At 40.1% G+C, this 15,028-nt stretch overlaps 1 protein-coding gene across 9 annotated transcripts in view; it reads left to right on the top strand.

Annotated features, from left to right (window-relative positions):
- mcamb (melanoma cell adhesion molecule b) overlaps nucleotides 1–10,007 on the top strand; it is a 43,995-nt gene extending 33,988 nt beyond the window's left edge. Inside the window, exons 13-20 of one of the 9 annotated variants that reach the window (XM_031749918.2) lie at nucleotides 394–480; nucleotides 1,167–1,229; nucleotides 1,939–2,007; nucleotides 2,778–2,816; nucleotides 4,416–4,451; nucleotides 4,857–4,980; nucleotides 8,214–8,325; nucleotides 8,440–10,007. In XM_031749918.2, the coding sequence (XP_031605778.1) occupies nucleotides 394–480; nucleotides 1,167–1,229; nucleotides 1,939–2,007; nucleotides 2,778–2,816; nucleotides 4,416–4,451; nucleotides 4,857–4,980; nucleotides 8,214–8,325; nucleotides 8,440–8,442 (533 nt within the window). In that variant the 3' untranslated portion in view covers nucleotides 8,443–10,007. The remainder of the gene's footprint in view (nucleotides 1–393; nucleotides 481–1,166; nucleotides 1,230–1,938; nucleotides 2,008–2,777; nucleotides 2,817–4,415; nucleotides 4,452–4,856; nucleotides 4,981–8,213; nucleotides 8,326–8,439) is intronic. The other 8 variants (XM_039622888.1, XM_031749919.2, XM_039622889.1 and 5 more) reach the window with 8 other exon arrangements.
- The last annotated feature ends 5,021 nt before the right edge of the window (nucleotides 10,008–15,028 follow it).

The following is a 15,028-nucleotide window of genomic DNA, read 5'->3' as shown; positions in this document are numbered from 1 at the left end:
TTCACCCACGGGGGAGTTCTTCCTTCCCTCTGTCGCCAAGTGTTTGCTCAAAGGGAATCTTCTCATTGCTGGGTTGTTCTCTCTAATATTAAGGCGACTGTTGTGAAATGGCACTTTACATAAAAATGAACCGAATATGCCTGCACGTTTCTATTTGTTCTCCTCACTTGCCACTTTTACTTATGTCCCTCCCCCCTCATGTCTCTATTCATTTTCATCTAAAGGTCTTGAGTTTTGCCACATGATGTAACGTCTTGTCTGTGATTGTTCAATTTTCATATTTTTTGTTGTTGTTCTTCACATTCTTCACCCTGGTAACCCATATGTTGTTTAATGGGCACCCATGTGTAAGTAACCAAATGACGTCCTTTCTGTGCCTCTACCTGCTTTTAGTTTTAAACACCATATTAACAACAATCACTTCCATGCCAACAATCAGCACTACCACACGATCAACCACTACTATATCCAATGACACAGGTAAGACCACAGTTACTCTGCTGTGTCTGTTTTTCATCATGCAAATGAAACCAGCTGCTAAATGCAAAATTAGATTTGACTGGGAAAGAGAGATTTTTAACTTGTCAGAAAGCTCCCAGCTCGAATTTGCGAGACAGGCAGACACTCTATTTTTACGACAAGGCTTCAAACATTTCCTTTTGATAACGCTCATAATTATAACTGGAACTGGCGACCATGAACCATGCCTTATGCTACTATCGGCTGAGACTAATGTTACTCCCATGATGCACTGAGCATTTCTACCTTCTTTTCATTCCCTGTGTGCTATTGATTTTTGTTTGTCTTATATCTTATACTTTGTGTTCTGTTCTTGGCTCTTCATGCTCTCCTTCTTTTCTCTTTCTTTACACTCACTGGCTGCCCCTCCCTGAGCCGGTTTCTGCTGGCAGTCTTCCTGTTAAAAAGGAGTTCTTCTTTCCCACTGTCACCAAATGCTTGCTCATAGGCAATCCTCTTATTGTTGGGTTTTCTCTTCATCTAAATGGCCTAAGCTCTGCCAAGTGCCATAACCTGTTGTCTGTGATTGTGAATATTTCACTCTGTGTTGTTGCTGTCATTTTGTCACTGTGTACCTGTGTTGTTTAGTGTGTACCCCTGTGTAGTAACAAACATGACCTCCTGTCTGTGCGTCTAACTGTTTTTAGTTGTACACACCACACCAACAACCACCACTACCACATCAACCAATGCTATAACTGACGACACAGGTAAGCTTTACTAACTGCACTCCCCTTTTTTTCTCTTTTTTTCCTCTCACTGGCTGCCTTTCCCTGAGCCTGGTACTGCCAGATATCACTTCCTGTTAAAACGGAATTCTTCTTTACCGCTGTTGCCAAGTGCTTATTCATGGAGAATCCTCTGATCACTGGCATTTTTTGTCTAGTATTGTTGTTTTCTGTATTAAGAGCCTTGAAGTGATATTCAGGTTTGGCATTTTATGAATAAAATTGAACTGAATATGTCTGTGTACACTGCTCCGAAACTGTATTTTGTCCTTCCTGATGTATTTTTAGGCATATTTTTATCAAATATTTCAAATCACCAAACAAATTTTAATATTAGACAAAAATAGTAAGAACAACATGCAGTTATTAAGAGCAACTGGGTTATATAGCAGAAAAATGATCCAGAGCAGACCAGCAGGTCCAACTCTGAATGACTCAAAAAACACAGTGAAGCTTTAGGATCGGACTAGTTAAAGTCCAGACTTAATTCAGATGGAGATGCTTTGCAATGACCTTAACATGGCATGTCCAAAAACGCTCCAATGTGGCTGAGTTAAAACAACGCTGCAACATGTTGTCTATCATTATATTTCACTCTGTGTTGTTTCCTGTTGTCACTGTTAACCCGTGTGATGTTTAATGTGCACCCCTGTGTGATAACAGAAGTCACCTTCTCTCTACCTGCTTTCAGTTATATACAACACATCAACTACCAATACTACCATACCATCAACAAACATTACCTTTATCAATGACACCGGTAAGATCACAGTCACTCTGCTGTGCCTGTTTTGTGACATGGAAATCAAATCCGCTATAAAGCTCTATTTCATTTTAAGACAAGGCTTCAAACATTTGTTTTTGATAAAGCTTATAGTTATGGCTGGATCTGGTGACCCCTGAGACATCCCTTATTCATGTTGCAATAGATTTAGGCTGCTGGTAGACCTCCCATGATGCACTGAGCATTTCTCCCGTAATATGTCTCTAATGCATGTTATTAAGTTTTGTCAGTTCTCTCCTGTAGCTTGTGTTTTGTTCTCTCTTTTTTTCCTCTTCTCTTTGAACTTACTGGCTGCATTTGCACCTTTTCCTGTTAAAAAGGAGTTCTTCCTTCCCACTGTTGCCAAGTGCTAATGGGGAATCCTCTGATGTTGAGGTTTTCTCTCTAGCACTGTTGGGTCCTTATCTTTCTACATAAACCACCTCTGATCCAAGAGGCTTCTTCAGTTCTAAATAAACTGGCGGACAGTCTTGATATCCCTTCCCAGGTATTTCAACCTCCAAGGAGACAGTTCCCAGTGGGGTTTAAATCTCCGCCAGTTGTTTCAGAGCTGAAGAAGTCTCTTGGATGAGATGTGAAGCTACAAAAGTCCATTTGCTTTCTTTTTAAGAAGTCAAAGCTGGCATGTCCTTGATGACTGAGAACCTATACAGACTTTATGACACTGTTAACCTCTGTGATGTTAAATGTGCGCCCCTGTGTAGTGACCCAAATAACCTCCTCTCTGTGCCTCTGCCTGCTTTCAGTTACACAAAACACATCAACTAACTATGTCAATGACCCAGGTAAGACCACTGTACAATTAAATCAGCTACAAAATGCATAATTAAACTTGGTTGACAGAAATAAGTAGTTCATTTATCAAAAAGCTCCCAGTTTGGATTCAGGAAACAGTCGCCCTCCATCATTTTCACATTAGGTTTAAACTTTTTGTTAAAGTTTAGATAGGGCTTGATCTTCTCCACACACCTTTTTTCACTCCTGATGCATTTATGTGCCAATGCTGCATGCTGTAACTTTTGTCTACCCTCTCTATGTTCTCCTGTTCTTTTTTCCCCTCTATTCTTCCCGTTCAGCCTACACCCAGTCACGGCAGGCGGCTGTTGCTGATTGCTGGCTCCTTACTTTGCAGAATCAAGTGCCTTGAGACGACCGTTGTTGTGAATTGGCAATATATAAATAAAACTGAATGGAACTGATTGAATTGAAGGCTTATAACCCGCAAATTCAGAGTCTCCAGAACTTCTTTCATTTAGTCATGTGGAGCAGTTTTTTTTTTCTGTAAGTCAGAAAGAAAGAATAAGAGCAAGGAAGCATGAGGCGAACTCAGAAACACCCGCAGGCCTTAGTTACCACTGTGGTATGATAGATAGGTCATTAACAGTGAGGTTTGTTGTTGTTACAGGGTGTCTTAATTATTAATTTATTGTCGCGACTGCTGTTCTGTGTGTTGGGTTATTATAAATGTAGACATTTTGTTTTAATATAGTTTTAAAGTATGAGAATGAAGTCACATTTGCAAATGATGTGGAAATGAAAAGAGAAAGGTTCACACACGTACATGCATCATTGTGACTCTGTGAAGGAGCCGATGCTTTAAATGCACTCAGAGCGAGTCTCCTGACTCCCATTATGGGTCCTGCTTTGTGTTTTTCTGTGTCTGCTCTCTGTTTATATGTCACGCCAGGAAATTTTCAGCCCCTCAGAGGAAAACTGCTCTGAGTCCACGTTTCTCCCAAAGCGTTGATAAACGGGATTAAACAGGGCCGCTCTGGAAAATGACTGTTCTGCCACTGACCGCAGTTTGCATATCAAACTTGATGTTTAGATTCAAAACACTGATAAGCTCCTCTGAAATTAAACATTTATTCAGGACTCAAACCTGGGTTGTCAACTATAAGCCTGTGGGCCAGAGCTTACACAGCAAAGACTCCAATCTGGCCCACTGGACACCTTTGGAAGGAGGACTTTTAACTGTATTTTCACGTTTTACAGCTTTTCCTATTCATAAAGACTTCTTCCATTGCCATTGATACCACACCAAAGTAGTCAAGTAACAGATAAACAATTAAATGACAGAAAGGTTCATTTTGCTTCATAAAAACAGGACAGTCTGGGCAATCAGCTGCCAGATCTTTCTCTGTAATTTTAAACATTTGTCATTTAAACGCTTGTCATGTCGAAAATCTGAATGTTGAAACTGCATATATAAGACATCTCGGAGATTAAATGTGTGAATAAGAAAGAGGCATTTCGCTGGTCTGGCCCACTTTAGATCAAAGTGGGCCACATGTGTCCCTGATCTAAACTGTGTTTGTGAGTATTATATGAGGTATTTACATGCATATGCCCACTGATTCCTGTGTTCATTTGGTTTTTCTCAGTTCAAACACCCACCAAATCACCGAATATCAAGAAAGGTTTGTACATCACTCTGCTGTGGCAGATTCTCTACCGCCTTCCTCCCACTTCTCCTCTGTGAGCACACTTCTCGCTCTCTCGCCTCCTAGCTTTCATGAGAACCCTCCCTGGTGATGAACAAAACATCAAAGCGTCATTGGGTTGTTCATCATCTTCACCTCTTCCTGTGCATGTTGTCATGCCGTTGTAAAAGCACTGCTGCTCCTGCAGCCCTGATAAACTGCCACTTCGTTTCTTTATCTTTCAGGGTTAGGTCACCTGAATGATGCTACTGCACACTCTCTTTAGACGGATTGCAAACCGTATCTCCACCTGTATCTCCTCCTGTCTCCTGCTGTCATTCTATTCCAAAATCTGGGTGCAGTTAGTAAAGCTGTGGGTGTTTTGTGCTTCTTCTCCAATAGAGAGCAAAGGTTTTGTTATCGCAATCATCATCATCGCCATCCTCCTTCTGGCTATCTTGGGAAGCGTGCTCTATTTCCTGTACAAGAAGGGCAGGATCTGTGGCCGATCCGGCAAGCAAGACTTGTAAGTGCAATGACAGCAGTTCCGTGCATAAACACACAATGTGTCAACATTAGGAGACATTAAAATGTGGCCGGACTGTATCACAGTATTGCAGTTCTATATGATAACGACCATAAACTGTATTTCAATAAGGAGAGACCATTAGAAGAAACTGAACATGATTTATTGATGTACAAAATTCAGTTATGCTATTTTGCGATTAGACTCTAATGGCCCATCACAGCAGATTGAAATCCCAGCAGTGATAGGAATTAGGGCAGGACCCCCCGGAGTCTAGATGCTGGTGCTGATGAAGATAGGATAGCGGCTTGGGTTGAGTGACTCGTGTGAGGCAGCGATGGGGAAGAGGTTGGTTGCACAAGGGAGATGAGAGATGAGCAGGGCAACTAAAAGGTATGCAGGGTGGAGGCTGATTGGCTCGAAGAATGTGGGCAGAAAGATGATTGGACTAGAGCAATGATGTCTGCATTGAGTTTTACAGAAAAAGGAAGTGATGAAAAGAGTAGACTAGCAGCCAAACACCTGGGAAAGCAGACAGATGATAGATGACCCTTTGATATAAAAGTGTCTAAAAAGAGAAGCCAGTCAGGAAGTGCCTTAAACTGTGTTCTCTCTAATGGCCTGCAGGGGGCCATTAGAGAGGCCATTATTTATTGAGCAATAATAAATATGAGCAATAAAAAAAACACAGGTTTTTCTAAACGAACTGCTCATTGGTTTCCATTTTAGAAATTGCAATGTTGTAATGCAAACGTGTCAGAAAAACACAAAAGAAAACAATCCTTTGATGACCTGCTATATTACATTTAATTACTAAAGAAAACATTTTCTTAAATGCAAAAAATATAAATAATCTCAAGTACAGTCGAAGTCAATAAAATAAGATACATATGAAATCCAAACTAAGGCGTAAAAAAAAATGTACCTTTACGCTGAGTACATTTCTGTTGGCTTGTGAAAAAAGCTTTTATTTTATATTTTTAAATGTTAACGCAATATTTTATATTATTTCACTTTCAATCTGAAAAATGTTATGAAAGACTTTAAAAAAATTAATGGGTTTATTACACCCCATTCCCCCCCGTGTAGATTCACCCCTGTTTGCTGCAGGTATCGCGTCCATGTAAAAAGGGCAGCTGCCGTTCGTTTAAACATGATATCAGACTAAGTTAATAGATCATCTGCATATTTTAATACAACTTGTTGAAGTTTACTGCAGATTTTTCTCTGTGTAAAACAAAGCGGTGGATGGAGCAGCTACAAAGTTCACTTTTCTTTTACTATAATTGAATCACTCGAATTACTCGATCGATTGTTGCAGCCATAATTTGATTTTTTTTAAGTGATATTAGTGATACACCTGACAGAAGCACTTTAGTAATAACACAAGTTAAATGGATGAAGTTTAAAGGTTTGTATATGTATATATATACAGTTAAGCCCAAAATTATTCATACCCTATGCAAAAATTGCTAATTCCATATTTTTGTCTATGAAAAGAAGGACTGAGAAAACTTTGGTTTCAATCCATTTTAGTTATGGCAGATTACAAACCAATACACCAAATCTGGTTTCTTTGCTGTTGACTTAAAGGTTACATAATCAACATTTTAGGTTTTTATGCATGTCCATAATTATTCATACCCCATGATTAATAGTCAATTGCATAGCCTTTGTTTGCAATGACAGCTTGCAAATGCTTTCGGCAGTTGCTGATCAGGTTTCTGCAGACTTCAGCAGGGATTTTTGCCCATTCCTCTTTTGCGAAGGTCTCCAAATCATTGAGGTTAGAAGGTCTTCTTGCTGAAACTTGTTTCTTAAGCTCCCTCCACAGATTTCCGATCGGGTTCAGGTCTGGGCTCTGGCTTGGCCACTCCAAAACAGTCACATTATTGTCCTTTAACCATTTCTTGACTACTTTCGCTGTGTGCTTAGGATCATTGTCCTGCTGGAAGATCCACTGCTGCCCCAGATCAAGTTTTTCTGCTGACTGCTTGATGTTTTCCTCCAATATCTCCATGTACTGTTCCTTTTCATGATGCCATTCACTTTGATTAGATTGCCAGGCCCACTGGCAGAGAAACATCCCAAAGCATAATGCTTCCACCACCATGCTTGACTGTCGGGACTGTGTTCTTGGTTGGAACGCTTCACCTTTCCTTCTCCAAACGAAGGCCACATCCCTGTGGCCAAAAAGCTCCATTTTTTTGTCTCATCAGACCACAGCATCGACAACCAAAAGCTTGCATCCTTGTCGATATGTGCTTTTGCAAAGGCTAGTCTGGCTTTTACATGCCTAGGCTGGAGGAGTGGAGTCTTCCTTGGCCGGCATCCACGGAGGCCCTCATTGTGCAATATGCGCTGGATTGTCTGCCTTGATATGGTGGTTCCAGAGTCACTTAAGTTTTTCAGGATAGCTTTGGTGGTGATCCGAGGATTATTGCTGACCTGTCTCACAACTTTTCTTGACAATCTTGATGTCATTTTTGGTTTCCGCCACGCCCTTGAGATTCTCTACAGTGTGGAACTTCTTGAACTTGGTGATAATGCTCTGTACCGTAGCCACTGGCACTTGAAATTGCTTTCGTATAGCTTTATAGCCTTTACCATCCTTGTGTGCATTCACAATGCGCGACCGAAGGTCTTCACTCAGTTCCTTCTTCTTCGCCATGTCAGTGGTTTGACTGTTGACCATGAAGTGAGAATGAATGCACACAGTCACTGAATTTATTTCAGTTTATGACATAACAGGGTGCAAAAGGGATTGCATAAGGGTAGTGGGTTATAGGTTTGGCATTAATAATGATGACCCCTACTTTTGACACCCAACAATAGCTTAAACTCCATGATCATTCTATGATCATACAGGGGTATGAATAATTATGGACATGCATAAAAACCTAAAATGTTGATTATGTAACCTTTAAGTCAACAGCAAAGAAACCAGATTTGATGTATTGGTTTGTAATCTGCCATAACTAAAATGGATTGAAACCAAAGTTTTCTCAGTCCATCTTTTCATAGACAAAAATATGAAATTAGCAATTTTTGCATAGGGTATGAATAATTTTGGGCTTAACTGTATATATATGCTCATTTTATTATCATTATTATTATTTTTTTTGTGTGGCTTTAAAGGACACATGAAGTGACGCCCCCTTTTATGTGAGCAGGTACAATGCATAAAGCTTCAGATAGGTTCAATTATAACTGGCTTGTTCTTGACCCCGCAGCAGTAAGAGGAAGTCCAGCAAAGATAACATTGTGGTGGAGATGAAAAGTGACAACACAGAGGAGGCGATTCTCCTCGGGGTCAACGGAGAAAAGCAACAACCAAATGACCAAGTACATATCTGATCTTGAACTGAACTTGCTAAATCGAATGGTCTTTCTACTGAATATCAAACTTACCGTTACCCCACCCAAACTTTCTCTTTTGTGTTTGTTTGCTCTCTGCAGTAAAGGCTGATGAGCGCCTGCACGCGTGAAAGTGAGGAGGTGACACACCGACGGCTGCTCCCGTTCTCCCCTCTCAGCCTCAGGCCCCGCCGCTGCCTTCAAGCACCCACAGCTTTTTCTTCCAATCGTGACTATCAGGACAAATGAAGTTATTCCAAGCTATGGCTTTTTCTCTTTCTGCCCTTTACGTGCCAGCTCCTCTGTTGGAATGCATCTCGAGCTTTAATGAAGACGTTTTGAAAGCTTCATTTCAGAACTAAGAAATCTGCCTTCAACCCCAAGGAATGCCGTAGATTCTCCTCAGTGTACTGCTGATAGTCCGTAGAACAATGATTAGAGCACAAAGCCGACCAGGGACTATTTTTATACCCAAAAAAGCATCACCTCAGGCCCCTTCAGTCACCGAAGAGCAGCCTTAAACAGCTCAGCTAATGTACATATTATTATCTATGTATATATTTCTTTATTTAAAGTAACACAATGGGGGGAAAAAGAGAAAAAAACAAGACTAGATAGTGTGGTGGGTTTTTGTGTTTTTTAAGGAAGATAGCAAGGAGAGTTTAAGTAGATATTTTGTTTTTATTATTTTGTCTTTACACTGAATTGTTTTTGTAGCTCTAGCGATGCCTCACCTCTACAGCCAGTTCACAGCTTCACCAAATATTGGCTCTGAAAGAAAAATTTGAATCACGCATCTTTCACATTATTTTGATATCTACTCCTCTAACATTCAACTTTCCTTTCCCCAGATTGTGTATTTCGCATACACAACCTGCAGAGTGTAAAGTATATTAACCAAAGTCATTTTGTGAGACAGGTGAACAAATCTGACCGAACTTTATGTTATGTTATGCAGTCCAGTTATAAACGACCGATGCCTTAGAATCTACATTCGAAGCCATTTTTGTACTGTTATATTTAATGTTCGGCACACTGATTTCTTTGGTGATTCATGCAGGCTTTGTTGTTGTGAAAGGAGCCGTCATCTTTCATCTGTCTGTACGTTCATGACTTGCTTCACTTCTGTAGTCATTTCTTTTGAAAATTTAAAGTTGGAGGGTAAAACAGAGTATTGGTGGTTGGGGAATACACATGGGTTCACGGCATGATGTTTCCCTCTTTATAAGAAAAAGACATTTCTGTGTGATGAATGAAGAAATTCATGTATCGAGCAAAACTTGAAACACTGTTGGGTTCCAGAGAGACATCAGAACGCCCCTCAGCCTTGATGCCTTAAAACATCAACCACTCCTCATTTAAGTGTAACCAGAGCCTTTCTTTTTCATTTCGGTAACTAGACTAGACTTCACTACTGAGAAGAGGGGACTGACTGTGACTCCGCATATGCAAATCATGTTTGAAGACAGTTAAGCCTGTTTTGTTTCTGCTGTTGATGCGAGTGACCACTGTTCAATGTATAATGCCTTTTTAAAGACTGAAGAATAAAATATGTTATAATATCACTGAAGACATTATAACATATTTAACAACAAATCTGATTGTTTGTAGTTTTTTTTGTGAAGTTCTACCAAATAAAAACGGACTGTTAAATGAACATAACTGGAAAAGTGTCTGCTGACATAAAAAAAAATGAACTTTTTTATTTAGCCATACTACAAATCACTGCTGTGCCTTTACTCTGTAATGCTCAAAACTTTTAAAAACAAGTTAAAACTTGGTTACCTTCCAATTTACACACAGTATAAAAACTTTAGGATGGGTTTGAGCTGTCACTTGAGAAAATATCATGCTAAAAAATAAAAGAAATCAGTTATAAAAAGGTACCATGGGAAGTATCATCAAGAAATTCAAAGAGAGCCGCACAGTACAGGACGAGCCTGGCAGCGGTAGGAAGATAAAGATTTCAAAGAAGACATCACTGGAGCCCTGCACAGCGATGCACTGTGAGTTTTCAGACCAAGAAAACTGAACTTATGCATAAAGAGAGACTTTCAGGTCAGATTGAAGTTTGTCAAGAACAATCTGGAGAATGATTGAATCATACTGAAAGCACATACTTTAGTCACATGAGATGAAACTAGAGCAGTGGCGTGTCTAGAAAATTTTTGTTGGGGGGGCCAGGTAGGGGCACAGATTTGGAGAAGGGTGGCAGATGTAATTGGCAGATAATGTTAAAAAAAAAAAATCTACCAACCGTTAACCATCATTCAATAACACTATAAACCTAATAACTGAATTTGCTTTTGACTCTTATTAGAATGAGGTTTTAACCACTACGGTGCAAAGTTTTTAGATAGTGCGTTGATAATGTACAAGAGATACAATAAGTGCTTTGTCAGTGTTTACTCAGCATTCAAGGACAGCAATATTTGCGTAGTATTTTTACTGACATATAGTGCACATATGTTTTGGGCAAAAACATTTTTGAATATTAAAATACGAACATTTTTAACATACAATTGCCAAATTAGCCAATGCCAATGCAAAACTTTATCTGCCTATTTAAAAAAAGAAGATAATCTTCTCACAAACTGGTGTTTGATTTTGAAACGGGAAAAAAGTGGGGAAACAACTGAAAAGACTAACATTTGAATGAAACCTGAAAGCAAGTAAATACTTTCTATGCTGCCTTATGGTAAACTTTGGTAATATTGATGTATAAAGAACAACACTGGCTGATGATGAAATACAGTCAGCTGGCATGGTGACACGGCCAGTATTAACCTGCAGGGCTGGACTGGGACAAAAAATTGGGCATTTTGACTACAGACCGGCCCACCAGGTATTAAAGCCATAAAGCCTTTGAATGAAAACAAACGCTGTTGTGACAGTGATGTACACTGTCTTGTTGGTTTACTGTATGTATGATTTCTATAAATTTTACGTCAGATAAAAACTTTGTTCGCAAGATTCAGATAATTATTTAATAAAAGCTAGATATTTTAAATGAGAATAAGTAAGAAAAGTATTTCTTTGTGCCCCCCTTTCCCTGTTAATGCCCTACCTGGCCCCCTGGCATAACTTTGCTAGACCCGCCCCTGCACAGTTACCAGCTGTCAGCTACTTAGAAAAGGATCCTGGTGTTATTTGTCTCTCAGAAACAGTTCATAACTTCCCTTCAACTCATTCATGTCACCTAAAAGGTAAACCTGTTTCTCCATCACCTGTTCAGCTCTGATGATTCAGTAAGGACATCTCCTGGTTTCATCTTCATGTTTCCCTCTCACCTCATATCCAAACCGATATCATGACCAGCAGCTTTTACAGCTGTGGCTCCAGCAAACATCAGCTGATACTAGAAATTAATATTAAATAAATTCTAACAACAGCTGATCAAGCTTAAAGGTGCTGCTGTTGTTTAGCGCGACATCCGCTGGTTTCTTCTTTCTGGCGCAAAGTGGGCGATAAACAAACAAAAAAGAAAAGCCGATCAGCTGATCATTGATCAGTTTCATGATTGAAGTAGCAACAGGAGAGAGAGGGGAGAGAATGAGAGAAGAGGCAGCTGTACAGCGTAAAGACAGAATAACTCCAGCTTTGTGTCTTTCTTTCATTATAGCTGAAGTTCGGGACAAACTGTGTTTCTTCTCAGCTCAATACGAAACGTATAATATTTTCTCTGAATGAGGGACCATTCCATTTTTAAGGAGCCGTTGGCAACTCTACTAACTAACCTTATGAATAAAATAAAGTTCACCATCAGTAACATCACAGCACCCACCCAGCTGTATAGAAACTCCGTCATGCTAGCTAGTACGCAGTAAGAGTTATTGTAACTGACTGTAAAAAGTCAGCACAACGAAAATAAACTCCACCTAAACTTGGTTTATATCTGACCCAGATAGACTGCAGGTCATAACTTCTTACCTGAAGTTCAGTTCACCTGACACTCGGACTGGCGGCTGCCTCGGGTCTCTCCTCCTGCCTCCCTTCCCTCATCCACCCTGCGCCGTGGAAGCTCCGCCATGCTCGATGGCCAGTCCAGCTATGTTAAACTGTTAATCTTTTCCGAAAAACTGTTTTCTGTGGTGCTGTCTTTCGTGCTTGGCTCTCCTACCTTTGCTAACATGATGCTCATAGCGCAGAAGCCGATGCTGCATTCACTTACACTCGGATATCTGAGCTTCACTGTGAAAACATAATCGTACATTTGATATTTCATTGGATTTTATTGTTTTGGCTTGGTGGCACCTGGGTGGCCAGTCTGGTTGGGGGTGGCCTGTGCCCCCCCCAGGCCACCCCGCTGGACACGCCACAGAACTAGAGATGCTGCTTATATTTGGAGAAAGAAGGGAGAGGCGTACAACCAAAAGAAAGCACGATGGTGGGAGTATAATGCTGTGGGGACCAATGTTCCCTCTAAGCTGCGCACGTGCGCAATTGCGCACTGCTGGCACGGTCTCTGCGCACAGAAAATCTGCGTTGCGCACAAAAAAATCTAACCTGAATTGAAATTAAAGTTAATACTTTAGCAATTCTGTTTTGCAGTGTTAGTCAGTAAGTGACTGGCTGCTCCCGTATGGGATTAGAACGATGCCACCTTATCCCATAGTCCAGCCAATAATGGATTCACATTCGTATATACGCAGCCAATCAACGTGGTTGACAGGCTATGACAGCGTCCTTATGTGCCGACACCGGAGTTTTAGCTAGCAAAGCGGCGTGGCTGATGTGCAGTGAAGCCACATTAATGACAACGTGTACAACCATTGGAGATGTGAGCAGGACAGACGAACAATTGACGGAAAAAGTGTGGACTTTATACCAGTTTTTAAATTGTGTTGATAGGCCACGTAAAACCAGAGTTGTGATAAAAAAAAAATATGCAATGTTTGGTTTCCTTCCTGAATACTATCGTTGTTTATATTTACTGCGGGAAGAAACGGTAAAAACTGCGTTTTATAAGAAAAAAGGCTCGAAAGCACTCTCTGCCTGTGAGCAAAAACAAACCCCCGCCCCCCTCTCTCTTTCCTATTGGTCGAAAAAAGTACCGTGTCGACCAATCAAAAAATGATATGGCAACGTGGCATCTAGTTGTTAAGAAACGGGGGGAAGTTTTAGGAGTGACGGCGGTGTTTTGAGATGTGAGAGATTTGCGACGTTTAGCGCAAATCTTGTGTAGTTAGTGTGTAGTGTAGTCAGTAGTTTTGTTGTGTGTGTCAGAACAATGAGGCGGCTGCTGAATGTTACAGGTGTTACAGGAGTGATACATCTCCTGCTGTCAGGCCTGCAGGTATCAGGCTGTTGTTCTCCTTTATCATAGGGGACAGAAATTATTTTTTGGAGTGGCACAAATAATTTGTGTGGCATCAGATTTGATGCAGAACAGCTGATTGTTCTGTAAATAGTTTGAAGTGTTTATTTAAAAATGCCCTGGCTGCATTAAAAAAAAATAGCTGCAAAAAACGTTGTTGTTTGCCAAACTGAGTTACTTTTTTGAGGAGTAACTATATAATTAATTGCCCAACATTGGTCATTATATGCTGTATTTTGCAGACAGAGAGTTACAGGACTCTCTCCCAGACCACAGACCCATACTCATAATACAAGTCAGAGCTTTATAAAAAAAAAAAAAAAAAAGAAAGTTGTGTTTTCGAAATTGGAGTTCAAGTTATTTTTACTTCCAATAGTGTTAACATACTACACAGGCCAATGGCTAGATTTTTTTTACATGTTCATTGTAAGTGGGCTAAAGCAGTTTAAAAGTAGTCTAACATAAATGTAAATGCTGTAATTTGATTATTTTAATAAACCATGTAACTTGGATGGATTAGATGCTGGTGTGACCACAGTGCACACGTCTGATGTCGCTCACAGTGGTCCAAGGGATCGCTCAGGGAGTTTGTGTGTTCGCTCAGACACATGAAAAATTAGAGGGAACATTGGTGGGGACGCTTCAGTGTGTCCGAAACTGAAAATCTTGTCATGGTGGAGGGCATCGTAAAGAAAGGAGGATGTGTGAAGATTTTAAAAGTAAATCTAAAGCAGGTTTCAGAAATGAAACCAGGTCTGGGCCATTGCTTCGTCTTCCAACAATGACCCAAAACATACATCCAGAAGACCAAAGTGAACATTGCTGGCTGGCCTGCACAGGGGAGCTACTAATTTTGACCCTAGTAATTATTCTGTGTGTAAAAAAATAATAATGCAAAAAATCAAACCGATCATTTCAGGTACACAGACGTACTGTCAATCAACTAAATGGACAGTCTTGAGATACCAGCATTAAGATAAAATGTAAGCCCAAAGGAGCATTGTGTTTAAATCATGTAGAATAGCGGACATGTATTATTGAAATTGCACTTCTTTTTCTTATATTAAAATATCTCGGGGATTAAATGTGTGGTAAACTTCTTTACACTGACAGGAAGAGCAAGTTTAACTGGTCAAAATGAGTTTGACACCCTTGCTCTTGATGAACAAAGTCCAGTTTGATGTAAATGAGGATAATTTTGAGCAGGGAGTCATTCGGTTCTCTAATAATAAAAATATGGAGCTAGAAACTCAACATAATAGGTCCACTTTAAAAATAAGCCTTGTGAATTTTAGGTAGAAATAAAAATCGTTCTTTGCTGGTTTTACCACAAGCACATACACGACTCTTTAGAGTGAGCAGGGTTTTCCTGCC

This window comes from Oreochromis aureus, linkage group 14 (assembly GCF_013358895.1).
Source record: "Oreochromis aureus strain Israel breed Guangdong linkage group 14, ZZ_aureus, whole genome shotgun sequence".
Classification (NCBI taxonomy): Eukaryota; Metazoa; Chordata; class Actinopteri; order Cichliformes; family Cichlidae; genus Oreochromis; species Oreochromis aureus.
This window is presented reverse-complemented; position numbering and strand designations above follow the sequence as displayed.